General features: G+C 43.4%; 1 protein-coding gene across 1 annotated transcript; it reads left to right on the forward strand.

Annotated features, from left to right (window-relative positions):
• The first annotated feature begins 92 nt into the window (after positions 1-92).
• Positions 93-12,735, forward strand: LOC102310947 (protein shisa-7). The gene is made up of 6 exons (XM_005925332.3): positions 93-1,907; positions 3,993-6,459; positions 7,120-7,274; positions 7,751-7,816; positions 8,105-8,290; positions 8,496-12,735. Exons 2-6 carry the CDS (start codon positions 5,708-5,710, stop codon positions 9,455-9,457), a joined length of 2,121 nt encoding a protein of 706 aa, XP_005925394.1. The 5' UTR covers positions 93-1,907; positions 3,993-5,707; the 3' UTR covers positions 9,458-12,735.
• The last annotated feature ends 3,074 nt before the right edge of the window (positions 12,736-15,809 follow it).

Consider the following 15,809-nt stretch of genomic DNA (forward strand, 5'->3'; position numbering starts at 1 on the left):
CTGTCAAGCGATGTTGAAATTAATGCTAAGAACAAATGCAAATGAGGCTTTTCCAGTGACGTGTATTAGCACATTTTGTTTATTGGTCTCCTGGTCTGCAGTGATGGAATAACCATTATGAGGAAAAACGAGTAATTGCATCCACCCCAGCAAACCAGTGAGTTGAAGTGCACCCGATAGAGCGTCTTTGGGCCATCTAATGAAGGGCTCCACTGGCCTCTGCTGCCAACATGCAGCAGCCCACCCACCTGTGTAGAAATAGCAGCCTGCCATGCAGGTAATTATCAGACCCTTCTTAGACACCTGGGGCTCCGTGTAACCCTTTACACCTTCCTCAAGACCCGTTTTGGAAGTGCTTACCTCCTTCAACACCTGGTATAAACATCCATGCGGTGAAAACCCACACCGTGCTATTAATCATAAAAACAGTTTCACTGAAGATTTTGATGTGTGTGAGATATGTAGTCTGGGTCAGATGTAATATGAATGCATGCTGGTGTTTCTGTCACATAAGTGCGTGACTCATCCTGTAGGCCTGATGTGCAGTCAGTGATTTCATTTATTTGGAGGACAATCGTCGGGGGATCAACCCTAAACCCGGTTTCATTCATGCGTGGTGGTGATCTCAGAGGATCGCGAGGTTTGTAAGACGGCGCAAACACTTACAAACCTACCGTTACCTCTCATCCAACTATCCTCTTTTTCTTCTCTGGATTTCCACCTGCCCGGCTCGTCCTACACTCACAGAAATCAAGAGTTGTCAGTGTAGGTTTGAGTCTAATTGACAGTTTCGTTCACGCTTCAGTGTTAAGGCTTTTGCGCCAATCCTCTCCCCTTCCCCGTTTTCATCGCTTTCATAATTGCCACCAACATAATGACACAGTTGCTGTGGCAACCATGTCTGTGTCTCTCTTTTCTCTCTCTCTCTTTCTCTCTCACACACGTACACAAACACACTTTGGATCTTCCCCTCACTTTACCGGCTGCTTTAAATTTTGCAAGTTTTCTTCCGTTTTTTCGGAGAGGCTTTTATACATTCTTTTTTTCATTCGTTATATATTTTTTACTTCTTCGGGAAGAACATCAGTCAAATCCCTGGTCGACATTTTTTTTTCCGTTTATGTTTATTTATTATTTTTTATCAGAGCCAGTAAAACGTATGCAGGCCTTCAGGGGCGCGCAACTAAAGATGGAAATTAAATGGAGGAGAGTAAAGATGAACGCCACCAGTTGAATGGGCCTATTGACCATCAGCGCCGAGCGGAGCGCGGAGTCTCATCAGCGCCTGTCTGACCGGCCAATCACAGCGTCCCCCCCCACTGGTGGACCTCCGTGAGGCCAGTCGCAGTTTAGGCGGTGTAACCTATAGGCTATCGCGTGGAGACGATTAACTGAACCAGTCTTAGTCAGTTTCTAGATGGAGAAAGTGAGCCTGGCGGATATTTTGTTGGTGAAAAGCTTCACATTTTTGCGCACCTGACATGCGAATCCGGCTACTTTGCGTCCTGTCCGGGATAGTTACTCTGCAGGCTAACTTGTGCCGCACACCAGGCGGAAATTTCCGACGTAGTGTGTAGATGAAGTGCTTTGTCACATGTATCAGAAAATCTCAGAACATCTCGTTGTTCACCGACTCTCTCTCCCCTCCTCTCCCGCTCGCGTCCCCCCCCCCTCGTCTTTCCGCCGTCATGATGGATTATCAATAGCCTGATGGAGACACAACAAGCGCGATCGAGATTTGCTGCACTTCTAAAACACACGGGCAATTAAAATAAGTGGCGCATCCAGCAACAGTTCACCATCTTCTGCTACAATAACAGGCTGCCATCTGAGAAACCGCTGAGATACAGTGCGCAGGCTCTTCCAGCGCTCCTCTTCAGCATCAAACCCCCCAGAGCAGCGCACAGGTAAGGCACGACATTATGCACCTTTTATTAATGCAACGCCAATTACGGAATTGCAATCAAAGCTGATTGATAAGTGCTCTGTGTGTTTGTGCGTGCATGAAAATTGAGTTTGCCATCAGTTTAGACGCATCCGCTGACCTGGAGGCTGTCAAACAAAAACATTTGAATGAAATCTGCGCCACACAAAACATCTGCGGGCTTTATTCCGCGAACACCTCTTTCCCCCCACCTCTTAATCACTTTAATCGACAAGTGGCAGCAAACTGCGACATTATAACCATATTGGTATTAAGGAACACTGATATCACACGCACACACCGACTCATCCAGCCGGACTACACACACACCGGCACGGATACACCCACGCACTCTTAGCCTACTGATAGATGCAAGTCATGTCCATAACCCGCATGCTTGTTTGTTGCAAGTTGCAACTTATTAACACAATGAAGGATGGAGTGTAGTCTGAGGAGTCTGTCCACATCCGTTCGTCTGATGCAAAGTAAATGCGCAGCATATATTCGCCGGTGAGACCAAAAGCAGCCGCTGCTCCGCGCGGCTTTCGCTGCAATTAGACGTCTTTTTGCGCACACGCAACACACGACTTGTTTGCGCGATTTCTCCCCCCTCCCCCTAAAGAATTCACACCACAGTGCGTTTTGCAACAGCACGTCTAGAGGAAAAAAAGGGGCCATTTTGTTTGATTTTTTTCAACAAACACCTGTTGAAATGATTGCATGCCCAGCCGTTTGCACAGCTCCTGCAGTGAAAGAGGCCCCAAGGTTCGTTTGCTTTGACACACTGACAAATCTAGGAATTTGGAGTTGTAAGTGATTGGGTTGTCCTCCCTCCTGTGGCCATGCAAGTCAGGGCTGCTTCCTCACACATGTGAATGTGTGCCTTTCACCCCTTTGGTACAGTTCTTCCTCTCTCCCTCCCTCTCTGCTGCATTGCTTCAGCACCACACTATACAGACATCTAGAGGACCAGATTTATGAATAATAGCAGGGGGGATTGTTTTTGTTTTTTGCCATGGATCAGTCTTCTGTAGTTTAAATACATTCAGGGTGAAAATTTCAATGTTGGGCATCTGCATATGCACGTTTAGCGGGAGCGGTTTAAGGATTTGGTCAAAAAATCCTCATGAAGTGGAAAGATTGAGAGCAGAGCACAGACATTACGGTGACGGGAGAGTTGGGCAGCGTTGGCGGATGACGGTGCGAGGCATCAGGTGTCATCGTGTTGAGAAGGAGACGTGCAGATGTGACTTTGAAATCTGGTTTGGCTAATGGGTGTAGATTGGATTCTACCTCCCTTCTCTTTCACTGCCTCTTTCACTCACACACAGACAGAGCTGCAGTGCTATTCTGAGAGAGTTAGCTGCCTCAACCCACGCACAGAATCTGAGAAAGAGAGAAAGGCAGAAAGAGGAAAAGGAGGGGAGCAAGAGGAATAAAGGAGAGAGGCAGAGACCGACTACGAGGGGGTTTACAGAATGCCAGCTTTATTCTCTCACATGCATGCATGTACACACTCGCACAGTAAAGGGTTTCTTTACTGTTTCACATTCTTTCCCTCTTACTCTTCCAACAGCGGTTGATTTGCAGTTCTGATTAGCACTTCTCTTCTCCTCTTGCGTGTGGCATGGACTGTGTTTGCAGATCTGTTTGGTGGTGCTGTTTGTGTGATGTGTTGTATTGGTAAGTGCTGGGAGAAATGTACTTGATTCTGTGCCACCCACACACCGCCCTCCCACTCATGGTCGTCTCTGCATCTATACCTCTGGCTCTTCCCGCTCGCCACAATCTCTTTGCTCATTTAAATCCCTACCCTGCATTTATCCCTCTGCTCCCGTTCTCTATCACTGGCTTTTCAGGAGAGTGTTCCTCCTGCAACCAAACAGGCACAACACACGCACACACACTTGCAGCTTTCCACGATGCACATAGCGCATTTAATAAAAATAACTGTGGTGTGCGTGTGTGTACCCAAAATGATCACACACACTCACAAAGAGGGTCAGTAAGTGTGGAGAAGAGGTTGCAGAGCTGCTTTCTAATCTAATGTCTCTCATTTGTATTGCAGTGGACATTTGGCCAGCGATTTTCCAGATTTGTCCGTACGTAAACCCGAAGACAGTTGTGGAAATCAAGCAGAAAGCTTAGAAACGACAAGAAGGGGGGGAAAAAAATCACCCGGAGAACTCCTTTGGAACATTAGTCAGTGGGAGAGCTGCTGTGCTTCGTGTTTCTCATTTTTCCTCCACTGAACTCTCCTCACAAGGTTAGAGGAGCATGTAACTGAAACAAGTGGAGCCCTCGGTGATTTCAGCATTCTGTCTCCCCCATCTGTGCCTACATTCTCTGCTACAGATAGGGACATTTTGATAATTACATATAATTATAATTTCTGTGGGAGACAGATCTGCCTCTGTCTATTATTGCCAACACCTCCAACACAATAACTTCACACATTTACATATTTCTCCACAAAAGTGATATTCTTTCAACATCGGAGACAAATCAGGAATAATTTTACTTAGAGAGACATGTCACACGGAGAAGCAATGTGCCATTCACTTCATATCTAATTAGCGACACAGTTGAGTGACACGGGCAACATTTTGTGCCTACAAGCTGAAGGCAGAGCACTTAAAATCATGACATTTGCCTCATTTGTGCAATGTATTTTACAGGCTGGGAGTCGTTTCTTTGCTTTATGATTACTCCCAATTTTCAGTGCTTGCGGTCTTCTAGCACTTAACCAGAGCCATTCTCATTATCACCCACAGCCCAGTCACAGTAACGGTCCGTGCCAGGCGAGTACTGAGCACAATAATCCAGCCATAGAAAAGACTGAGATAAAGTACACAGTGTATCTATAGATGTGATGGGTGCCGAGAACAGGCTAACGTGGAGATAATGCGGTACTCTATAGAAACTAGGCCACACTAATGGACAGTATTTATCAGTGGTGCAGTCATTTATTTCCATTTAATTGTTTACTATGGCAAAAAGTGCCGAATATATAAAAACAAAATAGATTTAATATCTTTTTCCTTTTCCCCCCCCCCCCCCAGAAAGGATTTGCTTACAGGTTAAACAAGTGCCATTTCTGAATGTACGTAGTGCCAGGCTGTAAAAGGAATGAAGAGAACAGATAAACTTGTTTACATGTAACAAAAAACTGGCCATAGTCTATTCTTTAAGTGCCATCAGCGCAGGAATGTACAGGAATGCCATATTCTATTAAAAATACTTGCTCCTAACTTTGTGGTTGCAAAGCGTAATTTCACCCCTGGTAGTAAATGAGATGTTTGTTCTTTTGTTCAGTAGGGCATGTAGGATGAGGCATTAAGGACTAAAAGCATGAAGATTGTTTTCAATCTGTGCTTTTTACAAAACTGCATCCATTTGAGTGTTCTCGAATCGAGAGGGGTTTTTAGAGGGCAAGAGATGAAGTCATTACACTTTCAGAGCTCCCTTCTAACAGGAAATTAAAAACATTTTAATACCATTATCACCAATTATTGAAACTTACAAAAACATTTTGATACTGTTTGTACAGTTTTTTTTATTTTTATTGTTCCCGACCTTTTCTATTATTATAACACCTTATAAATACGAACAACACAAAAAATTTCAGATTTCATCAGCCAGCATTAGTGAATGAAACTCCAGTACCCAGTACATGCTGAATGCATCACATGCCATTTTAGTGGGTTAAACTGCAGAAGCGGATACACCGTTGCAACTGCATTGACTCAATAAAAAAAAAATAGATGTCTTAGTCATCTAAAAATGCCGCCCACCACCAATCTCCGAGTCCTCGCTGTCTCCCTCCTCTCCCTCCTCACTGCCCCTCTTGCTACCGTCGTGGAGGCCTCTCCGTCCCCACCTCCTCAGCACCTAGACCGATCAGGGAGACCGTTCACGGAGGAGCCCGACACTGGTTCCAGCTCCTCGCTCATACTCCTCGCCATCCAGGCCAACCTCAGGCCAGCTGCTCTCCAAGGAAGGACAAAAACTCCAGAAACGCTCCCAGAAACCGCAGAGGAAGTTCTAGAGACTCCTCCGAGACCCCTGCCCCAGGTAATGTTCCCCAAGAATGTAACTTCAGCAGAGGCCCTCGCACCTCCTCTAGGTGCAGCCCAGGTGCCACCTGTAATGGATGTATGGGTGGATGGATGCAGAGGATATTACGATGTAATGGGACACTTTGACAGCGCTTTCAACTGTTCCAAGGACACATTCATCTATTGCTGCGGAACCTGCCACTACCGCTTCTGCTGTCCAGACCGAAGTCGCCAACTGGACCAGGACAACTGTAACAACTACGACTCTCCGGACTGGGCCAAGCCACAGACGGAGCCCATGATTACACCAGATGACTTAGGTGACCCAGACTTTGATCCACTGAAGCAGCAGAGCCACAACACGGGCTTTGTCATCGGTGGCGTGGTTGTGTTTATGGTGGCTGTCGCAGTAGGCATCAAGGTGGTCTTCAACAAGGTGCAACAGGAAGCCAACCAAAGGGACCTGAACATGCCCAGGTGAGGCTTACACGTTTTTTTTTTTTTGTTTTTTTTTTAATTTCATCACACCTCATTGCTGAATTCAGTACTTCATTTTGATGTATGAATATTGTAATGAAATTAGGTTTTCAGGACTCCATAAATGGCCTACATTCATCATTCTGGGCCCAGAAAAATGTTATTAGTCATCAGCTGAAACATATTTGATCTTCATCGAGTGACTGCTGCGGAAATCGTGGCTGTTTTGATTTCCTCTTGGCTTTCTTATCTCATATATGGGCTGTCGTCTTGGCAATAAAGATGGGTCTTTTGGTGTTTTTACTAGTTGCATCAGTCATGGAAGATGACAGTTGTAGACCAAAACGAAGTGTTGGTTGATCCCCTCAGGGAAGCCCTGCATGTTATTTTGGTTTCACATTTTCCATATTTATTCATCATTGTACTTAAATTAACCGCACAGTTAACTGATGATTATAACCGGTGTAAACCCTAATGTCCGACCACAAGATTAACATTCACATTTATTTATATTTAAGCATTCATCCTCACATAGATGGCTGATATGCTGCTTATTTGCAATCCAAAAACAGCATTCATGGGAGGAAGAATTTAGTGCCCATACCCTGTTGCCATTTTTATCTCATGTTTCCTTTATTGCTTTTTTTATGGCATCTTTAGAGCTCTGGTGGACATGTTGCGGCACCAGTCGAGCCCAGTCCAGCAGGATGAGAGAAACAACAGCGTGGCTCTGGCTGTAGGAGATGGCCAGGGGACACTGGGGAGACCGCCGAAAAATCTCTACGCCCCCGGGCTGCCCAGCAAAGACAACAGATGTGAGAGTCTAGGGCTCGTAGCGCGTTAGTGAATAGCACGATCAGAGGTGCACTTTTGTAACAGCATCCTCTCTTTATGCAGAGGCACTTTGTGCTCGTCACGTCTGTAAATGGATGCAGCTTTTTTTTTCTGTGTTCCTCCATCAAGATGTCTTTATGAGAGAGAATAAATTAAGAATTTTCAGTAGTGATGTGCTAAAAAATGAATCTTTAACCTCGGTAATTTCTCTGCGAGGGCCATGGTCATTTATAAATGATTCTTTTGGGGTCCTCTGTGTCTCTAATTCTCCACTTCAATATTAAAGTAGTTAATTGCACAAGAATGTGGAGATGGGTGCTTATGTGATCATGTGAAAATGAATTGATTTAGGTAGATACGCACGTAAAGTTTCCTTATTCCTTTTAGTCGAAGACACCGCTCAACTGCCTGACATCCATTTTGTGAGCTGATTACTTCATGTTCTTTTCACTTACAGTGGGCAATTTGCAACACAATTTCATCCACTCATCAGGCTCCAGTCCCAAGCACACTGCAACTATCGGTAAGGCAGCTGATGAAAGCCGGGCTCCCATGTAAATTGCATGTAATCACTTGGATGCTTCATTTACTTCATTCAGCTTCGTTTGGAGCTCAAAAGTAGACTCATTCATTTCAACAATAATAATGATTATCATATTTTTGGTTGCTTGTGTTAGTGCTGAAAGCAAGTTCAAATCTGTCGCTTTCAGTGAATGTTAGAAGATTCACACTCTGCTATGTGCATCGTGCTATATCCAGAGGAGCAAATCTCATTTAACACACCGTCGTCTTCTCCCTTTGGTCTCTGCAGAACGCACACCTCGGATGAACAATGCTCAGCTGGCAGCTGGAGGCACCCTGCTCTCCAGTAAGCACAACAACACCAAATCGCAGCCTTCCTTCCACCACTCCCTGCACAACCTGGCCCAGCTGCCGCCCTCGTACGAGAGCGCCACCAAGCCTGAGCTCAACAGATACTCCTCACTCAAACGGCTCGGTGAGTATTGCGCTTTTCCAGGAATGAGACATGTTCCGTCTAAGCTGCGCTCCCCTTATGCTGCTTTTTCTGCAGCTGTTTCGTAAGTGCTGAAGCAGAGCGACACTCTTGACACGGGTGCTGTGAAATGCACGATGCATCATTATGTGCTCATGCTATTTACTGTGGTGATAAACAATTCAGAGAACTTTTGTTTGGCTTGCAGAGAAAGGTCTTGACGAGTACTCATCTGGGTACTGCACCACCAAGCGCCGGCCTCACACAGCCCAGCCGGCCCTGCAGTCGTCTCAGCACCACCTCCACTGGGGTGGAGACTACACCCTCAGCGGGCGAGGGACCCTCCCCAGACATGCGGCTCGGCCCTGGATCCCACCGCCACCTTCTGGCATGCCTGCTTCACCCACTCCCAATCCTTACCCTTTGGATCCCCCGGAGCCCCAGCACAACCCCAACTACGACACTCTCTCCAAGCCTCCGAGAAAAGTTAAGTCCACCGACCAGCTGCTCAACATGGGTGATGTCCCTGGAAACACCGGGACTCTGTCCCGGCTCTCCAAGAACCAGCAACACCAGTACTACAAAGCCATGGCTGCCTCCAATAAGAACTCAAACACGCAGACGCTCACCAGGAAGACCCAGGACAGGCAGGACAGGCAGGACAGGCAGGACAGGCAGGAGAGACAGGAGAGACAGGAACGGCTGCTCATGTCCCCAGACCATTTGGAGGAGAGGATGGGCGTTGGTGGGATGGGTGTTGTAGATCCGTACGCCCACACGGGAAGCGGGATCGTCCCCACCCTGCCTCGCCAGCAGAAGGCCCAGTCCCAGCAGAACGTCTGTGCAACGCCTTCCCTCGACCGGCACCACATGATCAAGATGAACTCTCATCCCACGTCCGGACGGGAGCAGGAGAGGACCACGCCTATGACGGGGCACATGAGCGGGGGCATGGGCTGGGTTGGGGAGGGGCCCGGAACCGGAGTAGTCATGGGAACGGGAACACTAGGAGGCCACAGCGCCCGGAGGATGGCTTTCGCAGCAAAACGGCAGAACACAATTGAGCAGCTACATTTCATTCCCGGAGGGGGCGGTGGGGGGTCAGCAGGGAGTGGGGGAGGAGGCAGTCAGGGGATCAGGACAGGGAGTAAAAATGAGGTGACGGTGTGAGGTCAGTGCCTAATGTAGAGTTTAGATTAAAGGGACAGGAATATATCACCCTTCTGCATTTAACTATTAGACATTCAGCTACAAGAAATACAACTAGAAGTATAAAGTATTGTAACAGTATAATGTGTTTAGGCTATTCAAATTAGTGTTATCTTGTAATTAAATAGCTTAAATATGACTTACTTATAAAAACTAAAAATTAGGTAGGGGACATCTGTTCCAGTTATGTGATAGCCTACATCAGCCATATTTTGTATCTGAATTTGCCGCATTGCCATATACAGAGGTGCCATTACTTGTAGAAGGACTGACTGGGAGGGTGAAATAAAACCAACAGAAATGCCGTTCATACTTTAGTTTTTATATATTTTTTTCAAAAAGTACTCAGGAGCCATATTAGATAGGAAACCAGATGATATTAATGAAAAAAACAGGGTAAAGGAAGCGGAGGCTGTGTGGAATATCCTGTCACAGAATTTCAAAGAACTGAGCCAACTACCTGGACTGCCACTCCGCTCGGTCCTCACCGACGAAGATTTATTAAACTGACTCTCAGATGAGGAGCCCGGTGGACCGGACGAGGCTGAATGATGAACTGTGCGCCTGTTGAACTCTTCTGCACCGACCTCGTGCTGACTTAGTGAGACAGAACTGATTTTTTCTTTCTTGCTTCCTGTATAACCTAGAGGACAAGACGGGCTCTGTTTCTGAGCGACACGCAGCAGTCTGACACAACGCCACCGCCCGACAGGAACTGAGGACGTATCCACATTACTGATCTGATTCCATGGGTTGCCTACTTTTCCATGTGACCTTAGATTAAACCTCCAGAGGAACTCACAATCTCATTGTGAGTTCCCGTTACACTACGGGAGCGTAAGCTGATATAAGATTATGGGTGAGTTTTTCTCAATGTTTTCATCTATAGATCAGGACCTACCTGTTTGAAAAAAACAAACACAACGGGCTACCAAATATTATAGAGCCATCAGTCACGGCGTTCCAAAAATTCTTGACATACACATACAAAATCAAGAGATAAAAGAACAGACGTATGTGTTCAGTTTACCAATAAAGAGGCAACTCGCTCTAACGAAGAGCAGAGGCTTCTCCACAGAGCACAAACGATAGACCATGACGCAGAGGTTGCACTTACACAACTGTCCTTACAAGCCATTTATGGAGATACAAAGAAAATCCCACACAGGAAGCTGGTCTGACAATCACCATTTAATTATTATCACCAGGTGACAAGTTATTAAAAAGTCAGCAACATTTTGTACAGACAGAAGGATTGGCTTCAGAGCAAGCCGAAACCCTCAGAGTCAAGAGCGAGGGCGACCTGAGGTCCTCTCCTGCGCGGCTCCAGTGTGCCATACAAGAGACTCGGATGGTTAGGAAGCCCTTCCCATCTTCAAGACAAAGACCTTGCTGTATCATAACGCACTTCAGCCAGTATGAAAAAAAAAAAACAGAAACGGAAAAAAAAAAATCTTCATCAATAACAACGCTTTTCAATACTAAGGGCTATCCTATATACTGTAGTATGTGATATCTGTGGTCCATATAAAATGCTATCTCTTTCTATTGATTTTGTGTTGATATTGTCATGATGTATTAAGTATTAATGTGTACAAAAAAACAAGAGAAATTTAAGCACAGTTCAACGAGAATCAGAGACTAAACTTTGCACAAATCTAGCCCCTGATATTTGCACCAGATACAAGCACACTTTGTATCGTGTCCTCAAGGTTTACATTCTGTACAAGCACGGCTGAACGTGTGACCAATCAATGGAAGGTATTATACTGAGAGAGGATTTTCTTTTTTCTTTTGCTTTTTTTAAACAGAAATCGTCGGTAATAACGCCGATCAAAGAACGAACTTGCGCCGGCTTTCTTTTCTTTTTTTCTTTTTCTTTGTGTTCAGTCATGTGGAAAAGCTACAGAGATGAAATTCTGATAAACAGAAACACATTTGGACAATCTTCCTACACACAGTGCTAAATGTAATTGTTATGAATATGATGGAGTGTTATTATTAATAATTATTATAACTGTTATGGTTATTATTAACAATTATCTTACGATGTGATGTTCTTTTACTTGGTGGGATTTAAGTGTTTATTGTTTTTAGATAACTAGCATTCTCGCGACTAGTTGGTTTTTCATACATCTGGTCATAAACTCGAGTTTTTAAGACATTCCAAATCTTGATGCATGCCAGCTCCATTTCATTGAGAGGCATTTTTACAGGATGCCTGGATTTTAGGGTCATTGATGCCTTTATGGCCATTTTTCCAGCTGTATGTACTGTGCCTAGACATCGGCCTTATGACTTCTTGATCTTAAGTGATTACTTAGGTTTCCACTCTGGTATTGAATAATCTGCAGCCTTCTAAACGTACGCGTAGATGACGGCGAGGGATAGATGAGTTTGGGATGGGCCAGAAGTGATTTTAACATCACACGCAGTCTGCTGTCTCCTCTGCGGCAGCCTGCCCCAGTAACTTAAAAATGGGTTGTACACGCTGAACCCATGATGCCATAATGTATGTATGTATCGAATGAATGTTTATTACACAGGTTGGAGACAAAACAGGCGTCTAATGGAAACCTGATTGCTTTGAGTGCAGTGTCTTTTTCAGGGAAATAGGACAGGTGACATACAGTAGTGTTAGACTTTTTTAATAGAGCCACAAAAGGTCTGTAGCAAAGTCTGTAATATCTCACAAGCCATATCCATCGAAGCTCATTATCACAATTTTATAAATGGTTAATCTAATTTGTGCAAGTATTGTATTTTGTATAGCTAGTACAATCAGAATATTTTAAGTGATCTCTTCGGCATTAATTTGAAGATTCAGAAAAATTCTGTGTTAGTATTTAATGATCTGTACAGTGCCAAACTCATAACATTTTGTTGTCTTTTTATCGTCACACCCTCCTAGATGGCCACAGGGGTTATTTACTTTTTTCACAGAGGAGAGCGAATAGACAGCCGAGTGAAGCTGAAAAGCTCCTTTTCAGAAGGAAATGAATGAATATGGTGTGTGTTTTTAGCCATTATGAATTCATTTAGAGTGCGGATTCTTTAATGGCCATCTGAAGCGGACAGGGACAGTGTCCAGTATTGGGGAAAAAAAAATTCATGGATTTATTTTGACGCCTATAAATTTCGAAACGACCCTTTTGTTATTGTTTAATGCATTGATCCCCTTGGATACGACAGTGACTTACAAAGAATTTGTATAATAAAGTTGGTGGGAAAAAAAAACAGATTCTTTTCTTGCGTTAATGCTCGTCTTTTCAACTCTTCTGTCTGGGTGAATTCAGGACTTCACCTGCACCATACTTTAAAGTGCTTCCCAACTTTTTCTTTTGTCATTAAATCATAAGAAAAAAAAATCTCCATTCCCAATCATCTCAGCATGGGACATGTTAAAGATGAGCAGCATTCAGTTTCCTTGTAAATACATTAACACCGTAAACCGAGTTATCAGCATCGCACTTGGGTTTCAAATGATACTTTATTAATCCCCGAGGTAAACATTGTTCCTCTGCATTTCAAAGCACTTCATAATACCTACAAACACCCTCGAGTGCCTGTTTTCTCAAACCTATTTAAGACTTAGCAATATATCACATTGACGTGTGTGCTCACTGGGTGCACAATGAAATCATATCTAAGCCAAGGTGTGAATAATGAGCTCTGTAGTTTAGATAAACGAGCTACTTTTCAGTTGTTTTCAGAGCTCTTACCTGCACGAACGTCTTAATAGTGCAATATAAAAACAGTCTCCGACGATGAAAATGTCAAGTGTGTTATTATCATAAACAATATCTGCTCTGACATATTTACAGTATAACATTGCACTATATATTATATAACTGCGACAGATTATTGTGTCTCACGTAAAATCTGCATGTAACTAGTAACCTGATCAAATCTAGTGGAGTAGAAATAAAACACTGCTATGGAAGCTTGCTTCTGTCACTGAAGTGTATTTATTTATTGATTTGTAACAATCTGTGAGTCAAACTTTTAGGATAATAACCAGATCTGACACCAGTGGCTTGCTCAGCATCAGTATGTTAATAAATATGGGTTATCATAACAGTAATCATAAGGCAAACTGGTGTTTTATAAGGAGTCAAACTAAAAGCGCCTCCTATATTTGGAAAAAAAAGGCCCTTTTAGTGTTCAGTAGGTTAGTGAGCACACAGACTGGTTGTATAATAAAATCCCATATCATCTGCCTGTGAGATGTTATATAAGTTGCAGTATGGCTATGCAGTGCTACTGGGAGCGGACAACTGCACTTTTAAATAAAATGAAAAAGGTGGAATTGTTTTCGTATAATTTACAGCTCGAGATCGTCTGGGCTGCAAAGTTATATCACTGCTGGACGTGCTGGATTCCTATGGTGAAACAAGGGCTCCGCAGCTCATATTTAAAACCTCCTGTGAATACATTTATTGCACTGAGATGTATGAAGGGGCAGATAACAGCCACCGTGCTGACACAGAAATAATTCTTGCAGGGGCACAAAAATGATTATGTTTGATTTAAGCACTATCTGCCTCTGATGCGTCAGAGTCGTAGTTTGCACATTTCACCACCAGGAGGTTCAGTGGCTCCAGGATGAGCTGTGCAAGAAGGCTTTGGTCAGACTGTAACTCACCCTTAAAGCTATTTCTGTTGCTTTACACGGGACTGACAAAAACAAAACACAGAACATAATATCATCTGACTGTTTGTAGATATCAGTAAATGCACTGCCCAAACTGTCCAACGCCTCTCAAAACTCATATTAACACACCATAAACAAGTACCTGTGAAAAGGTTTGAACACTGTGACTCACTCATTTTTCTTCCTTTATTTTTACTGTTTCCAAAAACAGTTACATGTGCATATTAGGTATGCAGGAATGAAAAGAAACAAAAATATGTTTCATATTTTGTTTACATCTTCAAAGTTTCAAAGTCACTACTGTTTGTCTTTATCAGTTTTTTCACATTTGGCTATGTCTGCTTCAGATCATCACCTGGAGGCTTTGCAGGTGTTGAAAGCATTCCCACTGGTGGATTTTCAGGTGCCATTCAATTAATTCCAAAGCATCTCAGCTAGTTTTAGGTCACATGACTGTAGAGGTCATCTCATGGGCCACCCAATCACTGTTCATGGTCAAACAGACCTTGTAGAGTCTGCACGTGTGATCTGAATCACTCTATTTAAAAGATATTTAAATTATAGTCTCACTCCTTCAAAATTTAGTGAGAAAACTACTCATACAGATATTTTCTGTTTCCATTGTTCTTTATGTCCAGTCCTCTTGTTGCTTGTCCCAAGCAATTCTCTTAATTGCTCTCCTTCAGCAGTAGTTTCTGTGGAGCAATTTATCTCTAATTCACGCAAAGAGTTGATGCTGATGTGGTTTTCCTACTTCAGCACTGGGAACCATTGATGTGGGATCTAATCTGAGGTGGTGTTAATTGGTGACTTCTCAGGTTGGTAACTCTAATGAGCTTTGCTGCTCCAACAGACTCAACAGCTCTTGCTCTTCTTCCTCTTTGATGGGGAGATTCGCATAAAAGACAGTTTCTCCACAGCGGTTGATGGTTTTTGCAACTGCAATCGAAACTTGCAGAATTAAAAAATAGATTCTCTTTACTAAGCTGAGTCATAATACGGACTTCTACAGTACTCACATGACGACATTTGCTGTATATGAGCTCTATCTCAGCACAGCACACCTGATGATCTCGAATACACAAAGATGGCAAGAAAAAGATAACCTGAAAACACATCCAATAATGTCTGAAGCTAACTACAGTGCATTTTGTAGCACTATGTACTGTAGTGTATTCTGTGACATATGTCAACCTGAGTCATTTCAGTTTTAATCTGCACGGCAACAGCAAACATTGTAAAAACAGTAAAAAATATATATTGTTTCCTATAAATGATGAGAAGTTAACGAGGAGCTAGATAAATTTACATTAATATCTAAACTGCAAACACTGATCATAAGAGATTCTTTGCTCAGTTTTAACCACACTGGTTAAAACTGTTAAAACCCAGAGAGGCGTGAAATTACTCACCCCTCTTGTGACTTGGATAACTGAATCAATTGAAAAGAATAATAAAATGATTATTTAGTCTGAGGATGTGCTTCCTAAGTTCACTGTTTTGCACAGATTTGGTAACTACTAAACATTATTAAATAGCTTAGTTACCCCCGACCTATTGTTGGCAATCAAACACTGAACTGTGTTGTGCAGATTTGTTGTTGAGATAGAGGGGAAAAAATGCCTTTAAGACGTATTTACTCAGTATACAGTCAGTTAT

The sequence above is a fragment of the Haplochromis burtoni genome, unplaced genomic scaffold (assembly GCF_018398535.1).
Source record: "Haplochromis burtoni strain Fernald_Lab_line unplaced genomic scaffold, NCSU_Asbu1 Contig_80, whole genome shotgun sequence".
Taxonomy (NCBI): Eukaryota; Metazoa; Chordata; class Actinopteri; order Cichliformes; family Cichlidae; genus Haplochromis; species Haplochromis burtoni.

Excerpts from the sequence above, each read along its gene's own strand:
- LOC102310947 (XM_005925332.3), top strand. The coding sequence starts at position 5,708 with ATGCCGCCCACCACCAATCTCCGAGTCCTCGCTGTCTCCCTCCTCTCC. Across the intron at positions 7,275-7,750 it reads GCCCAGCAAAGACAACAGAT|TGGGCAATTTGCAACACAAT; the intron begins GTGAGAGTCTAG and ends TTTCACTTACAG. Across the intron at positions 8,291-8,495 it reads CTCCTCACTCAAACGGCTCG|AGAAAGGTCTTGACGAGTAC; the intron begins GTGAGTATTGCG and ends TTTGGCTTGCAG.